This window comes from Ochotona princeps, chromosome 10, assembly GCF_030435755.1.
Source record: "Ochotona princeps isolate mOchPri1 chromosome 10, mOchPri1.hap1, whole genome shotgun sequence".
NCBI classification, from domain to species: domain Eukaryota; kingdom Metazoa; phylum Chordata; class Mammalia; order Lagomorpha; family Ochotonidae; genus Ochotona; species Ochotona princeps.
Genome location: NC_080841.1, coordinates 2,092,576 through 2,107,425, shown reverse-complemented (window position 1 = coordinate 2,107,425; position 14,850 = coordinate 2,092,576). Strand labels below are relative to the sequence as shown.

Here is a 14,850-nt window from a genome sequence, read left to right as displayed (position 1 = left end):
CCAGGTACTTCAGCATGCGGAGAGTAACTGGTGCATGAACCCTCTCTAAGACCCAGACCTTGACCTACCACTATCCACCCAACACCTCAGCGTGAGTCCCTGAGGAGTGCTGCCAAACTCTGCGTGGCCAACACTGACCTCAGCCACTCTCATTCCCTGTGAGCAAGGCAGCAGGCTCCGCCCAGCCCAGCTGGCTGAGCCACGGGCACGTCCATCCTATGCTCTCTACTTCAACTCTTATGAATACGCAGAGTTGGTGTATTTTCTTCTGAACCACAGACCTGAGTACCCCAGTCCTTAAATCCCTCATCACAGCCTAACATCCTTGGACTCAAATCCCCACTACTCAAACTGACACGAGATGCCTTCCTCCACCTGCCCACTTTACCTTCCTAACATCTCCTCCTAGCTCTGTGCCTCACTAGGCTTCATGGCAGATCTGGGTCCGATGGGATCACCGAATGCAGACCACACTCTCGGGCCCTGGGCTGCGTCCACCCTTTTCATGGAGTTAATACTGACAGATTCTTCTTTTTTTAAAAGACTTATTTCTACTGCAAAGTCAGATATTGAGAGAGGAGGAGAAACAGAGAGGAAGATCCTCTGTCCGATGATCCACTCCCCAAGCGGCCACAATAGCCAGTGCTGTGCCAATCCAAAGCCAGGAGCCAAGAACTTCTTCCAGGTCCCCCACACGGGAGCAGGGTCCCAAAGCATTGGGCCGTCCTCGACTGCTTTCCCAGGCCACAAGCAGGGAGCTGGATGGAAAGTGGAGCTGCCAGGATTAGAACTGATATCCATATGGGATCCTGGCACATTCAAGGCGAGGACCTTAGCTGCTAGGCCACTGTGCCGGGCCCCAACACCGACTCATTCTAAACGCTCAATTAAACAAAATGTCCACACAAATGTCTTTGCTCATAGCCTATGCTACCCTTGAGAACTTCAATTTCGCTCAACTATGCGAAGCTTTTTCTTCCCGGTTAATGTAGGCTCTTTTTCTGTGCCCCCACGGCACAGGGCCTGAACACAGAGACACCATAATCACTGTGTCCGTGACTCATGCCTGGTGGCTCCTCTCCTGCTATACCATTCTTTCTCGCACCAACTACATTGTCAGTCCCGATTCCACTGCTGCTCTTTCCAGGCACTGGATTGTCAATTTGTAAACTATAGTTTTACTGCTTTCTCTCTCTCCTTTAAAAAATTTACTACTGGGACCCGGCAGTGTGGCCTAGCGGCTAAAGTCCTTGCCTTGAATGCCCCGGGATCCCATATGGGTGCCGGTTCTAATCCCGGCAGCTCCACTTCCCATCCAGATCCCTGCTTGTGGCCTGGGAAAGCAGTCAAGGACAGCCCAAAGCCTTGGGACTCTGTGTCCGTGTGGGAGACCTGGAAGAAATTCCTGGATCCTGGCTTCAGATCGGCATAGCACCAGCCACTGTGCTCACTTGGGGAGTGAATCATTGGACGGAAAATCTTTCTCTCTTTCTCTTCTTTAAAAAATTTACTATTTATTTAACTTGGAAGTCAGAGTTAGAGACACCTTCTATCTGCTGGTTTACTCTCCAAATGGCTGCCATGGCCAGAGCTGAGCCAACCGGGAGCCAGGAGCGTCTACTGGGTCTCCCATGTGGGTGCAAACACCCAAGGATTTCAGCCAATCTTTGCTGCTTTTCTAGGTTACAGGCAGCTGGATGGAAAGTGGAGCAGCTGGGACTTGAACCAACACCCATATGAAATGCTGGTGCAGCAGGCATAGGATTGGCCCAATGCCTCACCGCCTCAGCCCCACAGCTTCACTTCTAACTTGACTTCTCTGCAATAGTAACATTACTCAACCACAAATCCATCCATGCATTCATCCAGCAACACGCCCAAGTGCAGGTTATTCACTGTCTGTGGTCTGTGTTCTTCTGGGAACACCACTGTCCTTAGTTTTCACTGGATAAGTATTTTTTTTCCATGTTTTGAATTTCTCTGAGAGTGTCATGTGGTGACAGGGACCCAAGTACTTTACCACTGCCTGCTGCCTCCCAGGAGTTACTAGAGTCAGGAGAAGAGGTGGGACATGCAGCTAGGAACTCTGAGGTGGGACAAGGTGACTTTACCACCAAGCTAACACACTCCACCCGAGGGCCCCTCCTCCACCGCCACATTGCTGACTACTTCCTCACTTCCTGCTCGAGATGTCGCTCCCACACACTCTCCCAGCTGTGTCCTCCGTCTGTGACTCGGCCGGCTCCTGACGCAGGGCTCACACTCTGACTGCGAGGGCAGAGGGCTGAATGCAGCAGCCTCAAACACTGCACTCCACACTAACTCTGCAGCTCACTTCTAGCGGATAGCCTTCTCAAGCTTCACCTTCACGTTCGGTCCTGACTTCTTGACTACCAGGGCTTCGTCCACACTGCAGTATTTGAACATTCTTCTTGTTTCGGAGAAACGAGCAAGGCAGGGAAGGAAGTGCAGCGGGAAAGGCAGGAGGCGCAGGACAGAGGCTGGTGACTTGTAACCAACACGGGGAGACATACTTCACCAGCAGGTAAAAGGGAATTAGATAACAACATGTGTCATGACCTCCTGCAAGGATTTGTAAACACAAATTTAATCCTTCACAAGTTCTTGTCTATGTAAATGCACGTCTACACAAGTTTTTAAAATATTTTTTTCTTCATTAAAATCAACTTATTTCCCCATCATTCATTTTACCCAAAATGTGTTTTCTGAATAACTTTTTGTCCAAAGATCAATTTCAGCTATTATCTTCATAATTTAAAAGTATAAAAAATACAACCAACATCATATGGGCCCAACACGCTACAAATGAGCTTAAACCATTATGTTTAGGGAAATAAACCAGTCGCTTAAAAGACAAAGATCATGCTTTCACCGATCCGTAGTAGCAAAAATGTAATATGAGCGACACTGACATTTTGAGATTTAATTATGTTAACAGCCATTGTCTCCACTCCTGAGAAATAGCGTTTTGCTTTGTTTCCTATTGGTATTTGTTGGATGCTTTACCTAACCAAGTGTTCAGCTGTGACTGTGAAACAAACTCGAAGAATGTCACTGTAACAATCAAAAAAGGCTCTGAGGGAGGAAGAGGCAGGAGGGAGGGCGGGCCACAGAGCATCACCAGGCACCTAAACCTGCTGTGCGAAACACATGAAATTTGTTCCCCTTATACAAATATGATGCTGTTTAAAATAAAAAATTAAATGAAATAAGGGAGATGTTCTAGAAATGGATGCACTTTTTAATAACTGACACTAAGCCACAGCCAAGGTGAAAGCTGCGACTGTCCGACTCATCTTAAATAGTAACAAATGAGGAAGCCAGAACGTCTCTTTGTGCTGCCTGTCGCCTTGTAGCACATTTTCTCACGGAATTCGACTTTCTCGCTTACTTTCAGTTGACCACCCTACACCAGTCTCTGGAGAGGGCCAGGGGACTACAGGATCCTGGTGGTAGACGCCAAGGCCGTGCTATTCAGGCAGAGGGCAGAAACACATCAGATCTACAGGAGCTGCACTGCCAGGCTAAGGAAATCCACAGTTGGTCTCTTGAGCCTGTTTTGGGAGCCGAACTCACAGCAACTCAACCTCCCCTAGCCATCCTGACTGCTGCCTATCTCTGTAACAACTCTTATAGCACTTTAAGGAAAAAAAAAAAAAGGCTGACCCACAGGCCAGGACCTTTGTCTGGCAGCAGCAGGTCCCACTCACCCCAAACGTTGACGTTGTAGTTCTTTTCCGTTTTCCCAGCAACATTTGCAGCCTCACAAGTGTAGCGACCTGCGTCCGGAGCCTGAGCGTCTGCAAGCTGAAACACAGTCACGCATGGACACAGCCGTGGCACCTCGTGGGCCCACTACTGCTCCCTGGCTCTCCACCTTTCAGCCTGAAGATTTTCAAACCGATAAAAAGTAAAACTAACATGAATGGGATGCCTCAATGTCCCAGAGGCGACACTTACCAGAGGTCAACAACCTGTTTCTTCGCACGTGTAAGATAAAGTGGGCTGTGTCACTCGACTGGCTAAAGGGGGTGGGGTGGGGGAGGGTGTGTGTGTGTGTGTGTGTGTGTGTGTGTGTGAGTTCTGCACAGAGCACAGCTAAGTGGTTGTAACCAGCCACAGCTCTGTCTGTCCCTCCCTGCAGTGGGACCTGCACCATGCTGGCTGCCAGGCTTGGGGCTTGGATTTCCTCAGCATCCCTGAAGTCATGACTTTCTCCACTCCGTGACATCTCTGCTTGCACAGCTTCCTCTTCTGTCATTCTGCCGGGGCTGCAGTGAGAATGTGACCTAATGTTGCCTCTTGCCACGTCACTGCAGTGCTGTGCCCCGTTCTTCACGCTCAGCCTCACTAGTGCAGCGTAATGACTGCCAAGGTCCCAGCCTCTGCCTCTAACCCGTGCTCCACGCACTGCCCCCGTGGTGTAGGCTGCTCGGCTCCCACCCTGCCTGTGCCCTCTCCCCCATGCCCACACTCCCCGCTTGCCACTGAAGAGGCTTTGATGGGCACAGGGTCTGTGCTCCCTGGGTTCCCATCTGATTTCCGCCTCTTAAATATGGAGTGTTAATGATCTCTTTCTCTGTCAGGTCATTGTGAGGATGTAATGGTCCCTGAGACTATTTTCTTGAAACAGTTTCTGTCTTGACCTCTTTCATGCAAAAGTTTAAAATATTACAAACTAACCGAATCACTCCTAGAATGCATTTTATCAAATGCTGTCAAAGACAGCCAAGTTGAACGGGGTGATACTAACATCACCGTGAGGAATAAGAAGGGAAATGAGGCCAGCCTTACCTTCAGCACGCTTCCATTCTCAGACACAGTGAGGCCTGGCCTCCTCAGCAGGGGGCGCCCGTCTTTCAGCCACGTGAGAGTGGGTGGGGGGACAGCATCACTTCTGCAGAGCAACTCCACGGCTTGGCTGACCAGCACAGAGATATTCTGCTCTTCTCCCACAATGTTTGGTGGAACTAAGCGAAAGAGGAGTCATCCGTCAGGACGAAACAGGCAGCATCACCCCCATCAACCCGGTAGCCGCACTAGGGTTTTCCAGAAGGGTACCATTCTCTTCCCACAGCCTGCTCCAGGCAGCTCAGAAGCCAGCGTGAACATGTCGCTGGTGCCTGTGTCCTTGCTGAACACACACCTCACTGATTCTCGTTGGAAAACCTTCTGGAAGTTCTCACCAGGTACCTTTTCAGTGACTTCTAAACTAGATGTTAGTGTTTGAGACTTTCAAAGCAGTGAGTCACTCAAGAAGTATTTTGGAGATAATATGGATGGAAAGCAAATACACTTTCAATATCTGCAGCTTTCAAAAAACATACAGTTCAGTCTCAGGAACAGAATTTCTACTGGAGCTGAAAGAGGAGATGGAAACAGCAGCCCTGACAGAGGGCACAGCTGGGACTCCGTGACTAACACTTCGGCACACTTTTTGGTTTTCCTTCTTGCCTTCCAGGCAATGCAGAGCACTTGGGACAAGTGGCAGAGTAAAGAACAAACGAGATCAGGGATCGCTGAGGCCACACAGCAGGCAGGCTTCCACCTGAGATGCAGGCAACCGACGTGTGTGCTTCGCATCCCAGCTGCTCTACTTCTGATCCAGCTCCCTGCGAGGATGCATGGGAGGGTGGCAGAGAAAGACCCAGCTGCTTGGGCCCCTAGATCCATGTGGGACATCTAGAAGAACTCTTAGATTCTGAGGCTGGGTCCAGGGCTTTGGAAGAGGAGGGAGGGTGGCCACTTCCTTGACCCTAAGCCTCAGCCCATGGTCTGCATGTACTGGATGTGCTAAGTAAGACGTTGGAGTTGCCAAGACAACCAAGGCACAGGGAGCTTCCCTTCTGATTCTCTGACCACCCCTAGGGAGTGGGAGGTTATAGGCCACGCTCCCAAAACAGGACAAGAAAGTCACCTGGATACCCTCATTCAAGATAACCTTTCCACCAGCTTAGCCACCTGGGTCCCCTCTGCCCATCCCTATGTTCGTAAAACAGTCCAAGCCATTTCCCCTACAGCCAATGTCCACTCCACTTCCTTACATCTGTGGGGCAGTGCTTTCCTATTGTCTGCTTCAAATAAAAATTCTGTTGCACTTGTACTTGCTTCCTTTTTTTACAATCTCAATACTAAGCTAAGGGGATAGAATCTACCAAGCATTGCCAGTAACAGATCCTGGCCCCAGCCTGTCATGGCCCCAGCCGTTGCTGGCATTTGGGGAGTGAACCAGCAAATGGAAGACATCTGCCTGTCTGCCTCTCTCTCTCTCTGCCCTTTTCAAACGAGTACTACTACTCTTTACAAAAGAATAAGCAGCCAGACCAGCGTCCAGCTGTGCAATGCACTGTTACACAGAGGAGATGGGCTGCGATTCTAATGAGATGCAAATCATCGCACCCAAGTTTGTCCGATGCTGACATGTCCTTAGAGAGGCTCAAGGCCCCTTCTCCCATAGGGGCTATGAAAGCATACAGGCTGAGGTATGGCCCTGAGCCCTGCCAAGGACATCACTCCTCAGGGGCTTTTGATAGAACAAGTAAGAAAAATCCACTGTGAAATTGGGCCTGGTGGATCAAAACGCCACTCCAGAAAAGCAGTGGGAAACTTCCCAATAGACACTGTATTGCTTTTCAAAAAGATCAAGCTGCATCCAAAGTAACCTCTCAGGGTCATTGCCTAAGCCTTGGCAGGAAGGGATTATTGTGGTAAGGCCTACGGTGACAGTCTATCAGTGTGGCGCTAGGAGTGTGATGTGCCAGCGTACACGAGCGTAATGAATGCAGGAGTGTCCTGCAGCACCATGTCCCTGTCACCAGGAGGCCTCTTGGTGGCCACAATTGCTGGCAGGAAAGGGCACTGTGTGAAAAGCCACCTTCGTGCGATGGACTTGTGCTAAAAGGAGCAGCACTGAGCATGGCTGCTGGGACAGACTGGGCTGGGACAGGCACGCTCACTCAGCAGGCAGTTGCGCTCACAACACTCCAGACACCCGGCTCTCATGGGGCAGAGCAGTACGAGTGTTGCAGAAGAGGAACACTCGGTAAATGGTACATGAGGCTGCTGAGGACTCACACTGCTGTACAGCTACAAAGAACGCGCTATGATGGCCACTTCCTAAGATCCCATGAGGCAGACACCCTGGATCTCAGCGCAGGAAGCGTTTTACAGCCTGGGAACCTCTTTGGATGAATTTTGTCTTACTGGGCAAGAGGTTACCATAATCATTTGAAAGCTAATCTAGGCTATTATTTGTAGAATTTACACAAGCATGGCTTCTTTATGACTGCAGAAATAAAAGCCAGAAACAATTCAAGAATCTAGAATGTTAGTTAATTTATAAATATTTTCCCTTCAATTACTTTTCTTTATAACTAAATGAGTTTAGCCAAGTTCATAAGGGAACAAGATTTTAAAGGTTAGGGGAAAGCGCAAAAACAGGATAGTATTTGTTCAAGGGACAAAAAAAAAAGCAAATCTAAGTAAATCAAGAATATGCACTTAAATGACTCACACGCATCTGCTTTCCTCTGTTCCGTCTGTCATATCCGCAAGCCTCCACTCTTGCTGGCTTCCTTACAGGCCATTCCTGTTCCGCTGTGTGGCTCTGCAGTGCAGGAGGAGCTGTGTTCTCCCCCAACTCTTCAACCACCCAAGTCAGAACGGCCACAGCTACGCTTGCTGGCACACCGACCCGGCGTTAGAGAGAAGGCACCACTAGGACCCAGACCCTGGAAAGACTGTCCCAGTGCCTCAGGATATGGCAAAACATACTCTGAATTCTCTAGTAACTACTTCCTTGCTGTAATTTTCAAAACTTTGTTATAAAAAAAAAATGAACAGGCCTGGCGCAGTAACCTAGGAGGACATTGCTAAAGTGGCTAAAGTCCTCGCCTTGCACGTGCCAGGATCCCATATGGGTCCCAGTTTTACTTCCAGCGGCCCTACTTCCCATCCAGCTCCCTGCTTGTGGCCTGGGAAAGCAGTTGAGGACGGCCTCAAGTCTTGGGACCCTGCACTTGCAGGGCAGTCCTGGAAGAGGCTCCTGGCTCCTGGCTCTTGGCTCCTGGCTTCAGACTGGCACAGCTCTGGCCACTGCGGTCACTTGGGGAGTGAATCATCGGATGGAAAATCTTCCTCTCTGTCTCTCCTCCTTTCTGTATATCTGACTTTCCAATAAAACAATCTTTTTTTTAAAAAATCTACTTATTCCAAATGCAGTGTGTGTGTGTGAGAGAGAGAGAGAGAGAGAGAGAGAGAGAGAGAGAAAGTGGAAGGGGCAGGAGAGAAAGTCAAACACAAAGAGAGCACCCATTTGCTTGTTAACCTTTCAAATGTCTCCAACAGCTGGGACTGGGCTGGCCCAGGCCAGAGCTAAGAGTCTGAAACTCAATCCTGCCAGCCAAGGGCTGCTGCCAACCAGGATGTGTATTAACAGGAAGCTGATACCAGAAGCAGAGCTGGGATTCAAACCCAGGCCCTCCAATGTAGGATGCGCGTGTTCTGTGCAAAACCTTCTGTCAAAGATTCACCACTACCATAACTGTGAGAAAAGCCATTCTACTCCCTGTTTACTCCTCCATGCCACTAAGTCAAACTACAGGGGACACAGACCTTTGGATTAGCACTGACTGTCTCCAACTCAACACGAGACTGCCAAGGACACCACCAGAGACACATGTAGGAAGACAACGCACAAAAATAATACTAATATTGGAACAGAGATCAGAACATGAAGTTAGATTACAAGCTGTCTTAATCTCATAGTTCCTACATAGCTTGTTGGGCAGATATTTGAAATGTTAAACATATTCACATTCTCAAGCATACATATTTATCAGCAAGTCACTTCACTTTTATCCAGAGGAAACATTCTTGTTTTCAGTCTAAAAAGCTGGAATGGAAGAACTTCACCAGACAATGGCCCACCCCTGACCTGGGTGAGTGCGGAAATGCAGTGAGCCAATCCCAGCTGTTCACACAGATAAAACAACCAGGCAATAGCAGCGTCCTAAATTGCCTCCTTGCTAATGACAGAGGAATCATCCTAGGAGGCACTGCTAAAAGCTGCTTCCCGGGAACTCACCAAGCACCAGAGGGACTCATCCAAGAAGGGCATGCGCACAGTCCAGCATCTGCAGACCAACTGGTTATCTCAGAAATTTCAGCACATCCACAGGTCAACTGCAGCAGCCAGCAGAGATGAAAGTATCATGTGGCCCTTGGCAGCAGGCCGAGGCCAACTGTGCCTTTTTAACTCTGGTGTGCTACCACGCAGTACAAGATGTTTGATAACAAAACTCATTACACATACCACATGAGCCACCTGTCATCATCACCTTTTATTTTTACAAACTTACGAAGTGCAATCAACATGATTCACATGGTTAGGTGTTGCAAATAAACCCCACATGTCTCGTAAGAGTGAACTGTTTGGAATTGATTGGTCTATTTGGTCTTAACAGACAGAAACTCATTAAAATGATATCCTTCAAGATGCCAGAGAAGAAAGAACTTAACTACTATAAGAAATAAGCAATGTAACACAAATAAGCGCAGAATAAAATCTGAGTGAGCTCAAGATGTCCAGTATGCTGAGATGGGAGGGACAGGTGTAAGACAGGGACATCCCAACGGCCTGCAATGGTGCAGCCGGACCCTTCCCTGTGTCCCACACTGCTGCCTTAGAGGCAAGAAAAACTGTGAATATGGTTTAAATTTATGTTTAGCTTAACTTTTGCTTTTTAATACCTTTAACTTATAGACATACTGTAAGTCACAAAACACCGCTTGTCAATATAACTGAACAACCTAAACCATGGCTTTTAGATTAGATGAGGAGAATTTGAGTAGACACTCACAAAGCAAGTGCCACCCACAGTCACATTCTTGAGCACTCTGTAAAAGCAAGACCCTGCTGGGGTCCGTGCAGTGGGTGTGGACGACAGGAAGGTGTGAAGAGAACAGCTCCCCTGTTTGGCAGGGCCCGGGGAGCTTCCCGCTGCACAGCAGGGCCCAACCGACGTCTCTACAATCACCTGAACCTTTGCAAGGACACCCGACCACCCCGCTAAGAATTTTGTAATCTATTGAGGCATTGTTGTTTGCCCCTGCAAGATGGTTTTTACAACCACTGTGAGCTTGGGAGGTAATGCTGCTGACAACGTCTTGGTGAACGGGCCTTTAACAATGTATGCTGTCCCGGGTGCTCTGATGGCCCTTGGGCTGGAAGAGATCAATAATGTCTGTACTAACATCGTAATACATGCTTTCAAACTAACTTAGGGTTATTGAGTCCGTAGTTGTAGTGGGGATTTATATCTGTAGTTTTTCTGTTTCTGTTCTTTATCTTTTCCCCTCTGATATATTTTCTCCTCTAACTGATAAGTTATAGAATGAGAACTGTAGCAGGAGTATATTACTGATTAATATGTGTTGTTTACTGAGGAATTCCTGGCTGCAACATCAGATTTCACTATAATGCCCTGCCTTAAGGTGAAACAATTTGCAGAATTATCTTTGGAAGCACTCACTTATCCATTGTAGAGTTGAAACCAAAATAGTGTAAATATGGCTCATTGCTTACTGCAATTCTTTTCGCCTTTATAACTCCTGCTTTACTTGCTTGGCTAACAAACTATGTGATCTTGTAGGCCTAGTGGCCAACTAACGCCAATGGCCCCAATCCCCATAAACCAAGGCCCCAGACTCACTAACCCATAGATAATTCAAGATTGGGGTCTGCTTGTCACAGATGGCGCCAAGGTTGGAGCCCAGACCTGAGGAGAGCAGGCAGCGGCTGGCAAGCCAAGATGGGCAAGGAATGCCTAATCCTTCCTCACTCACCTGTTGTAAATTGTGCCCAACCCCAAAGCTGTGTCAAACTGCCCCTCAAGAAAGCTTTGCAATTGTATTGCTTGGGGGCGCACTCTGTGGTTGAGTGGATGCAGCGCCATGACGTCAAAGTCTGTACCAGAGCTTGTGACTGCTTCTGTATCAACAAAGCGGACAGCTTTCTCTCATTGTCCATTATGATCCTGGAATTGTAGAGGTCCGTTTCTTTTCCTTACACCTATTTCACTCACCCTTCTCGAGTTCCGAACTCGGCTGGAACTGGCTTCTGACAACACCCTATATACATATCCTGGGTGTACTCATTTTAATTTCGTAGAATTTTAAGAACAGTATCAAATACAAGCCATGGACTTAAAAACCTTGTATGCCAAAGTAAATTAATGTCTTTATGCCATTTCTCACTTGCACAGGCAGGGAGACAATCTGATTTGAAGAAACTGGTTCAGTGTTTTTGATGGTCATCCCAGTCCTTGAACCCAAAGACGTCAAAGTGTTAAACAGCCTCTGCAAGGTCTTACCATGCACTCGGAGGTCAATGTCCTGTTGACTCTCGCCAGCAGCATTCACTGCCACACAGGTGTACTTCCCAGAGTCACTGACTTGTGCGCTAGCCAAGGCGAAGATGCGACCCCCAGAAAGAACCTGTGAACAAAAAGCTGAGCAACCAACAAGCCCCAGAAGCATCGTGTGCAGAGCAGACCCGTCCTCTCATGTCCTGAGGCTGAGGGGCTTACAGTCACACCTCAGAGCGATGTGACACAGAATCCCCTTCTCACCCTCTCAGCAGAAGAGCACGAGAGGAGAAACTCGAACCATCCAGTGGGAAATCACCGCTGGGGACATGTCTCTAAGCATGGCATCAAGGAAACGCCAAATTTCACCCACACCGTCCATAGAGAATGCCACTGGGACAAAGATGAAACAAGACGATGAGAGGAAGCTTGCTGTCCTAACTTGTGTCTGGGTGAATACGCAGGAAGCTAAATTCAACAGCAAAGCAGTAGCCAAGAAAGTTCACGGAATGTGTTGCCAATGAGCACTTCTTTCTGTGAGCTGTCACTGTGGTAAGGGAGGGGGAGGCAAGCAGCCAATAAACACTAAAGCCAGTGGTGCAAATACACATGAAATAAAAGAGCTCCTAGAAGCACTGGGCTTTTGGTCAACTGCTGCGAATCCCAACTATGTCTGTCCACGGCACCTAGGAGTGCACAGATGCACTTAAAAGACATCTGCTAGTCCTTTCCAGACATCTTCATCAGCTTGGTCTGTGTAGACTTTTTACATTGAATAATCCAGAAGTGACAGGGGGTCATTACCTGTATTCCATTAGCAAAGCTGGAGACAGGACTCCCATCCTTCAGCCAGGTCACGCTCGGGGCAGGGATACCCCTGGCTTCACACTCCAGTCTCACCGGATCATTCACCACCACTGCCACCATACTGTGGCTGCCAGAAATTGATGGGGGCACTGGAAAAAAACACCAAGTAAGACACAGCACCTGGACCGGCGGGTGCCACTTGCCAGGTCTGCAAGTGGGTTCTGTTTGCTGGCTTGTTGGCATGGCTTTGGGGAGTTCTCTCCTTTCTGCTGTAGTCACAGCAATATGAGCAGTCCCATTACAGATGAAGACATGGAGTTCATGCTTGTTTAGGACAACCAGCTGTTAATGTCAAGGGGAGATTTCTCCTCTCTGACTTCAAGGCTATGGCGGGTGTGTGTGAGAGTGTGTGTGTGTGTGTGTGTGTGTGTGTGTGTGTGTGTGAGTATGTGTGCGTGTGTGTGCGCGTGTGTGTGCGCCACGTGTTTCCGTCCCACTCCACTGTATCCATGGCAGATGTTAACTACCAATTCCTTTTTTAAAGCACCATGAAAGATAATAACAAGAAACATTTCTGTCATAGTTTACAGGAGCATAAATGACTATTTGAGTAACTCATCTAAACATGTACAACTTGAGCATCTGAGTTGGAATTAGGAATGAAAAAGCTTGAGTTTGAGGAAACAGTGCTCTTTAAAACAGCTGAGCAGTCTCACTAAGCTAACTCTTTGTGCTAGAATTTCACTAGTATTTCTGAACATTGCTTGTCCCAGGCAGCTCTTACCGTGAACTTGCAGGTTATAAAACAGCTCTGTGGCGCCGGCTGAGTTGACGGCCACGCACTTGTACACTCCAGAGTCTGAGACCTGTGCACTCTCAATGTCGACCACCCGCCCCCGGTCCAAGAAGGTGACGCTGGTGGCACCTGAGAGGGGGCGGTTGTCTTTGAACCACGTGATCACTGAAAGAGGCGGGGAGAACAGCTTATAACATCTGTCTCTTAACCATTATAACTACAAGTGCTTTACTCTTATGCTAACTCTTTCAGCTTAATCCGCTGAAATGAACAAAACTTAGAAGCAATGTTTAAAAGGCAATTCTAAGAAAAACACCAAAAGCCAAGTTAAATGAAACCTAAAAAAATACGTTTTATACACCATTGACCTAAAAAAAAACTTATATGAATAACCTACCAACAAAAATACACAAAACAAAGTGATAGTCTGTAATCAGAGTGATTATAAATTATAATCAATTTGGTCTAGCTTAAGATACTTTCTTTTTTTTATTATTTATTATTTTATTAAGATACTTTCATAAGTTAAAAAATACACTTTCCCACATAAATGTATGAAAATCATTTACATACAAAAATGTATAAAAATCATTATGAGTTTAGCGGCCACAATATGAGCAGCAACACAATTAAGATCCACACAGCAGTATTTCTATATCACATGGACAAATTATTTCATACAATAAAAACTGGAAAATGTCACCTATGCAATCTATGCTTTGCAAAGGTGTACCCTTGCGGTATATTCTATGATTTTTCCCCCATCGGTATGTGCTATCTTCTGCTCATGAGCAGACCCAGAGGCCCAGACATCTGAAAATGTTTGCACGTTACAGAATCCACAAGCAAGCCCACCAGGCGAGGGGTGTCCGGCCGCCGAGCACTCGAGCTGCACAGCACTGTTCACCACCACGGTCTCGTTCAACATCCGTCCTGCCTCCTCCAGGCTGGGCGGCTCTGCAACAGAAGCCGAGAAGCACCGCACGTGAGCAGGAGGTGCGACTGGGACAGCCCTCAGTGGAAATCGAATTCTGCAGTTTTTCTGCCTTTCTTTCATCCATATACATATACTAATGTGCTTCACACATACAGGTACCCTTGCATGTAAACTCTGTACAGCTAACGCGATGGGGCAGAATGGGAGGCAGAGTCGGAGAAGGCCTAAATGACCTCGTGACTATGACACACAGAACAGCAGCGCAGCAAGCTCAGGTTAAGCCTCACATTTCATTGCAATCATCTTGAGTGATTCTTGATGACTGACCTACCATGACCCTGCCAAGAAATAATCTACCCCATTCGACCTCTCCCAGGGAGGAGGTCGGTGTCTCAAAATGTCTGGCTTTATCTTTAGATGTGCTATTTTAAATCACTTTGGGCAAAGCAGAACACATTTCTGATCAGGCTTTTTTGTCTGAATTCAAAAATACAAATTTGTGAATTTACAAAATGACAGTTCCAATTTGAAATAATCGCTGATAATGTTGCTGTATTATTTCATGCATTTGGAATGCACGGATTCACAAAGCCTAATGAATAACAATGCCGTTTGCTTGCAACAACACCCCCGGAAAAGTGGGAGGGGAGCAGGATGGAAAATCCAAGGCCCTGCTTGCAGATGATGTTGCAGAAATAAATGAGCACTTGAAGTCCAAACACAATGCAATAGTCTACCACTGGACTGGAAAGGAAGCCGGCTGGCAACCCAACCAAATGATCAGGAGTGAGTGAGATGGTACAAATAAAAACAGCTTCATGAACCAAGAGCTGAAGCGTGGATGCGTTCATTGTATCATGGAAGATTTCTGGACTTCTACTCAACTGTGGATTACACTCTTTATACTAGAGAATCCCCGTGGT

The 14,850-nt window shown here is 47.4% G+C and overlaps 1 protein-coding gene across 1 annotated transcript in view; it reads right to left on the bottom strand.

Moving 5' to 3' along the window:
* The window catches only part of HMCN1 (hemicentin 1), a 366,339-nt gene that overhangs the window by 127,287 nt on the left and 224,202 nt on the right, over positions 1 to 14,850 (bottom strand). Inside the window, exons 37-42 of the mRNA XM_036495278.2 lie at positions 13,846 to 13,947; positions 12,979 to 13,155; positions 12,192 to 12,343; positions 11,394 to 11,517; positions 4,816 to 4,991; positions 3,732 to 3,828 (exon numbers count right to left, since the gene is read on the bottom strand). Of these exons, the coding sequence (XP_036351171.2) occupies positions 3,732 to 3,828; positions 4,816 to 4,991; positions 11,394 to 11,517; positions 12,192 to 12,343; positions 12,979 to 13,155; positions 13,846 to 13,947 (828 nt within the window). The remainder of the gene's footprint in view (positions 1 to 3,731; positions 3,829 to 4,815; positions 4,992 to 11,393; positions 11,518 to 12,191; positions 12,344 to 12,978; positions 13,156 to 13,845; positions 13,948 to 14,850) is intronic.